General features: G+C 46.3%; 1 protein-coding gene across 2 annotated transcripts; it reads right to left on the reverse strand.

The window, feature by feature from the left end:
• Positions 1-1236: 1236 nt before the first annotated feature.
• LOC136457381 (auxin response factor 1-like) lies at positions 1237-5724 on the reverse strand. 2 transcript variants are annotated; one of them, XM_066457411.1, is made up of 14 exons: positions 5284-5724; positions 5040-5158; positions 4839-4937; positions 4678-4734; positions 4222-4377; positions 4054-4138; positions 3845-3935; positions 3556-3720; positions 3342-3461; positions 3166-3238; positions 2903-3068; positions 2181-2818; positions 1912-2096; positions 1237-1816 (listed from the first exon to the last, which is right to left on the reverse strand). In XM_066457411.1, the coding sequence occupies exons 1-14, from the start codon at positions 5291-5293 to the stop codon at positions 1711-1713; spliced, it is 2070 nt and encodes a 689-aa protein (XP_066313508.1). In that variant the 5' UTR covers positions 5294-5724; the 3' UTR covers positions 1237-1710. The 2 variants fall into 2 exon arrangements, with proteins under 2 accessions (XP_066313508.1, XP_066313507.1); XM_066457410.1 differs by having other exon boundaries at positions 2181-2824; positions 5284-5722.
• Between the last annotated feature and the right edge of the window lie 604 nt (positions 5725-6328).

Consider the following 6328-nt stretch of genomic DNA (forward strand, 5'->3'; position numbering starts at 1 on the left):
ACAGAATCTAGTTTTCATATCAAACCGACTAAGTCGATCTAGAATAGCTTGAAGTCTATGCCACCTTGTCTCACATCCTTCAACAGATCATGGGCCACCTCAGGGCCCATCCAAGTAGTACCCCCATAGGAAACCCCTAGGACCCTGGTCCATCACCTGTCTCCTAGTCGATTTTTTTTAATGTTGGCAACGCATGCCACGTCGTGGGGAGCGATGACAAGGCATTCTCTTAGTTACAAGTCTTACTGCAACGACACGTATTATGATGGTCTAATGTCATATATATCATGGGAAATATGCACACACATATTGTGAAGGGCCTAATATCCTACATACCATGGGAAATGTGTACACACACTTCGGTTTTCTTTCTTTCATTGTCATGTAGTACAAGTGAGGGTCTGTTTGGAACGCGAGAAAAATTGTCTGCCTCTGCATTTTTTTTGAAATTGAATTGATTTCTTTGAATTTTTTGTACGATCCATGTGAAATTCCTAGGTTCGTTCCCAATCAATGCTATGCGGTTAAAGAAAAAAAACTAAGGATATCTTTCCTTAGTTTTGATAGCAACAAACTGTAAAGTTAAACTGTTGGTCACTACTAGAACATCAGCTGGGTCAATGCTGCCGTTGATTTTCACCCTGTTCGCTGATGCTGAAATTTAACTTATGCTGATATTTGTGTTGAAATATTGTGAGAGAAAAATATTATTCCATAACCAAAAAGTAGATCTGGATAATCTCAACCTAACAGGACGTTTGCCCCACCGCGCGTGCGTCCTATAGTCGTCTTTCTCTGGCAGTACAACAGAAAAAAAAAACTTTCATTTCTTTGCTGGGTTGGCATGGCCGGTGTATGGGTACTGTTGGAGGTGGCCGCCGGCAGCGAGAGCGACCGCACGGCGGTGGTGCCGGTGGGTTTTGTGCCTGCCTTCACAGTTCACACCATCCGCATGCGTGACACGTCAGCTGGGCCGTCCATCACACGGCCTGGTATTTAATCTCGGGCTGGGCTACAACTCTAGAAGGCCCAATGGCCCCAACCAGACTACTGCAAAGCACGACCGCCTCCAGCCGCCCCACTCGATCGTTCCTCTTGCGCACTCCATCCTTGCAGACAATCTAACAGAAGGGGCCACTTCAGGTCACATTGCCACCAAAAACAGCAACAAAAAAAAAAAAAAATCCTTCCGATAGTACATCACAATAAATATACAATACAAACGGGTCAAGGATGTCACCCAATGCAAGTTAATGTCATCATAATAGTAACACCTCCCATATATATGTATGATATGCCTACTGGTACTTACTAACATAATATTTACACAACTTACATACCCAAGGTCTATCTTAACATCCATCCTTGTTATTGCTCGTGCCCGTCACTAAGGCTTTCACTAAGCTTAGGCAGATTACTAGACACGCATTAACTGTCATCTTGTTTAAACCAAACCAAACTAAAAGACACATTATCAAATCTTTTCTTTTCTGCAAAGCCTATGTTACATTACTTCTTCATTCCACTGAATTCTTCTGAAGAAAGAACTGACGCCAGCAACCAATCTGTTGCGTTCTTCGTCATCTTCGTCATCGACAAGCTACGCCATCATGTTTCAGCAACAACCATCTCCTGCCCCAGCAAAATGACCATGTCGTCAAAGGCTCCAAAAACCCACCTTCCATCCCTGCCCAGCTACCCTCCCTTCTTCTAAAAGTCCCTCTTCCCATCCTGCCCCGGGCAAGGGCAAGCCTCCATATGGCTCCCATCTCCAATGGGATGGATCACGATCTTCCTCACCATCTGGAAAAACTCCCTGCACGAGTTATTATAATGTGTGTTATTCACAACCTGTATAGTATTAAGCTCCTGTCTATTTTTTTTCAGGAGGATATGCACAAGGTAGCTTACTGCCAAGGAACAGCTCCGACTTCCATTGCCTCATTCTCATCGTTAGTGAAAGTAACCTTCCATTCCTCTTTGAAGCCAAGGTCTTTTATCTCAAACATCTCTTCAAGCTCACCCATCAACTGTTCATACCCATCCAGATTTCTTAAATCCACAGCTCTGCCCACAGCATTTCCATGCATTTGAACCTAGCATGGATCAAACACACAGGTTACACAACAGTTTAAGTGGCAAGACAAGGAGAAGATAAGAGAAAAACAAAAAGTCGTTACCTTGATACGACTTCTTCCATTGCAACTCTGATGGCTTTGAATTTCTCGGGGGCTTTCATTCACCAAGTGCGTATGATCTTTCGTGACTCTTGAAAGCGCCGATAGCTGACCAGAGTCTTCAAAAGAACCAGCACCTCGCATCGATGTTTCCCCTACTCCCACAGTCGTCTTGTCAGCGGTAGCACTACTCCTAGTATGGTTAATTAAATTGACGCCAAACAGACGGAACATGCCCGGTTCCTTCTTTTCTTCGACGGCAATGGAAAATTTTGGAGCAACCTCCTCGGTCTGGTAGCTGCACAGAGCAGTGTTGCAAGACAACTTGGAAGAGGGCTCCTCAGCTTGGTAAGCAGAGAGCCCAGGCCAAGGAGGAACCCTCGCGTCGTTGCTGGTGACCTGAAACAGTTTCTGAGATATCTCTGGCAACGAAGGGGAGGTCCCTTTGCTTGAGGAATTGAAGTCCTTGAACCAGCTCCCAATTACTGCAGAATTCTGACAAATCGAACTACTCATGGCACTGTATCCTGCGTGTTCACTTGTCCAAGCGACTTGATGTACAGATATACAATTGGGTTCGGTAGAGCTTATACTTGTCTTCTCATGCTGTTCAGGCCTTCCAGAGAGCCAGAATTCTTGAGCTGGTTCTACAAAATTATGAACATTAGACTCAAATTTCCAGAGATCTTTTTCAGAGACAAGCAATATGCAATTTTCAGTCATACCCAGCACATGAATATCCAGGCTTTCAGCTGTCTCCCTCGGCCTTTTGTTTTTCATTGATGGTTGCACAGGTATGTTGATGGCAGGTGCGGATGCATCGAATGGTTCAATTTCCCAAGAGGAAACCCTCTCAGGGCCATTGAAGTTTGTGGCTTCGTCCCATTTGACCTAAACCACGAAAATTGAGAAGACGTTCAGCATCTTGTCTAAGGAAAAAAAAAAGTCAAATAATGATAACAAATAAAGCAGATCAAACTGATCTTACCTTCAATGTCTTCCATTCAGAACCTTGCCATTGTGGAGAAAGATCTCCTTTATCGACAACAGTTCCAGAAAACCTACACGGTTAAAAGAGATGGAGTGATCATGTCAATATGAAAGGACAGCAAGTCAGCAACAAATTAAAGGAGAAACACATAAGATGACAGGATGAGTAGTTACTTCTTTACAGGGACGTCTTCCCCTTCAAAACTCATCTTAAACCTCACGCCCACATTAAATCCAATTTTACTTGATTCAAGGTATTTGTTCAGACTGACGATGTATTGGCTTTGGCTTAACCTGAGGAAACCAAAAAAAAAAAAAACACATACACACAATTAACAGAATGATAAGAACAGTTATATTTAAAGAATGATGTTAGGAAGTGTCCAACCTTGGTCTATAATACACTAGGAAAATGGAATTAGTCTTAATAGCATGTGATGCACTTGCAAGCACCCCAAGATGCATGCTTTGGCTTGATATAACAGATGCTGGCATTGTGCTTTGCTTCTGCACAAGGCGCCTCACTCCGACACGCTGCTCTCCTGTCTCACTCCTAAGAAAAAAAAAGCATGGTACCTTGTAAGTTGTACATATACTCGATACATGAGCATGCGCACAAGGTTTCTTTTTTTTTTTGGATGCACAAGCTGTTTGTTTAAGTTCAGTTGAGATCTAACCTCAGGTAGACAAAAGCGTCACCAGCAATCAGCTTCTTTGATGTGACAAACGTGCTCCATCCAGTAGTCAGAAGGTGCCGACGGGGTTGGCCTAGAGAACCAAGAAATACAGAATTAAGCACCAGAAATTACTTAAAGGTGCCATTTTTCCCTTGATCTGTGGCCAAAATGATTAGAAGACAATACAGTGGAGACTGTACTGTACATACCCCTGTAGATGTGCTTGAACCTCCATTCAGATCCATGTAGGTCCTTTGTGATGAGCTCTTGGGTTGGGGTCGGCATCAACATATCCTGATTATTAGCGTGAAAGAAACCTAAGAATTTTCCATCGCCGTACCACATGAATTATTTTAAAACAAGAGAATTATGCATACCAGTGGTGGGAGGCATTCGTTTGCATGACGCCGAAGAACGGAGAAACCGCCATGAGTGCTGGTGTCGGATGGTGTGAGGATCTTGCAGAAGGAGTGCACAACAGGCCTTGACGTCTCCGGCAGGGGTGGGTCAGGTAATGTGGACAGATCCACTTGCTGCAAGCAACAAAAACAAATTACAATTTTTTTCAGACAAATCCACACAGTAAATTCTCCCAATACGACTATACGAGTGCACACTCACTGAATTGCTTTGCCTACAAAAATCGACATACTTGCAGACAGCAGAAGAGTTCAGAATTGAGGGGATCCCATCCAAAAGGGTAAGTAAAGATGGGTAGAATTAGGGAGGGACAGCAAAAAGGACATTTGCAAAGCAGAGAACAACCCAAAAAGAAAAACTAGTAGCAAGTAAATGATGGTGGTCCAGTCAGTCCACTCTGTGTCTGTACTCACATCTGGTTCGGGCTGCAGAGTGATCTGGGCGTACATCTCGTCCGTTTCTGTCTCGGCCTGCAGCACAGGTGCAGAGACACAGGGAGGGAGAAGACGAACAGTTAGCAAGTCGGGGCCTGGCACCAAATTGAAGGCCGAGAAGAGAAAGGCGAGTGAATTACCTTGAGCTCGACGTTGACGACCTTGCAGAGGATCTTGTTGGGCACCTGGAACATCTTGATTTGCTCGGCCAGCAGCGCCGGGTCCGTCGGCTCTTGCAGCTGCAGGGGCAGCACAGCACAGCAGCAAGAAACAATTAAGAGAGGAATTCAGAAAAGATAGAAGAGAATTTCAGAAAGAGTAGAGAGAGAGTGAGGAGCGACCTGCTCCAGGTGACCCTGGAGGAAGTAGAAGACCCTCTCGTCGGTCTGGGGCAGCTCCACGAGCGGCCCCGCGCAGGCGCGCCACAGCTCCGCGAACAGCTCCGGGTCCCGTCCTGCTCCTGCAGACAAACAAACAAACAAACAGCAGGAGGGCGTTTAGTTTGTGGCCACGAACACGAACATGAAGAAGAAGAGACGAAGGAACGCGGTAGTATGCAGAGTGGGCTGACTCTGGATGACTCACCTTTCGCCATGGCCACGGCCTGTGGGGTTTGCGTTTCTTGGCTTGGCCTCCTGGTCCTGGTCCCGGTCCCGGGGAGGAGAGCGAAGGAAGCGAGACTGACTGACTGACTGAGGGAGGGGAGAAGAGAAGGAGCGGGCAGTGTGGTCACCGCACCGGTGGTGGTGTCTCCTGGCCTCCCCTCTGTTGCTCCTGCGTCGAGTGTTTGTTAGCCTCAGCCTCGCCCCATTAAAGAAAGGCGCGGTGGGACTTTGTTGAGGCCGCCTTGTTGTGGGAGGGAGAGGAGAAGAGATGGAGGAGAGAGACACAGATTGCGGGAGGGAGAGGGGAGGGAGAAAGGCGCAGCCGCGCAGAGAGAGAGAGAGGCCGCGGCGGAAGCGGAAAGAGAAGGAAACGGCGGCGTTACAAAGCAATGCCTCGGGACGTTTGGTTCGCGGCAAATAGAGAGGGTGGGAGTGGGATAGGAAACCAGCACGGTGGAAACCGTATGTTATGCGTATGATTTTTATAGCATTATTAATTAATCATAATATCACCTAAGTATTTTGCTGACGGGGAAGGAGAGATAAGACGAAAGAGAAGAAAAGCGACCGCGCCATTAGGCCTCGTTGAATGTGGTGCTCGCCTTTTACGGCCGCTCCGGTGCCATCATTTTTTGCCGAAACTCATACCGTGCACCCATATGCCACCTACCTATGATCAAGTCCACGTCGCACTGCTCGTACTCGTTAGCCCGGCCGCCACGCCGCTGCAGCCAGCCGCCCCACGCCCTACTGCTGCTTGCCGCCCACTGGTATTGATTGCATGAGAAGAGAACTGGAGCAAGAGAGATGTGGATAGGAGGAAGAGGAAAGTGATTGGCTAAAATATTTCAAGAGCCTCACTAGAAAAAATTTATAATGGATGACAGGGTTTCTACAAAAAGTTTCTTAGTAATATGATATCTATGAAAACTAATAGATGTTTCTTAAGGTTAGGACTGCTCTTAGAAACCCACCCCCTATGTAAATACCACGTGTGGCTTTAACACTCATGCCCTCGCATTTCT

This window comes from Miscanthus floridulus, chromosome 6, assembly GCF_019320115.1.
Source record: "Miscanthus floridulus cultivar M001 chromosome 6, ASM1932011v1, whole genome shotgun sequence".
NCBI classification, from domain to species: domain Eukaryota; kingdom Viridiplantae; phylum Streptophyta; class Magnoliopsida; order Poales; family Poaceae; genus Miscanthus; species Miscanthus floridulus.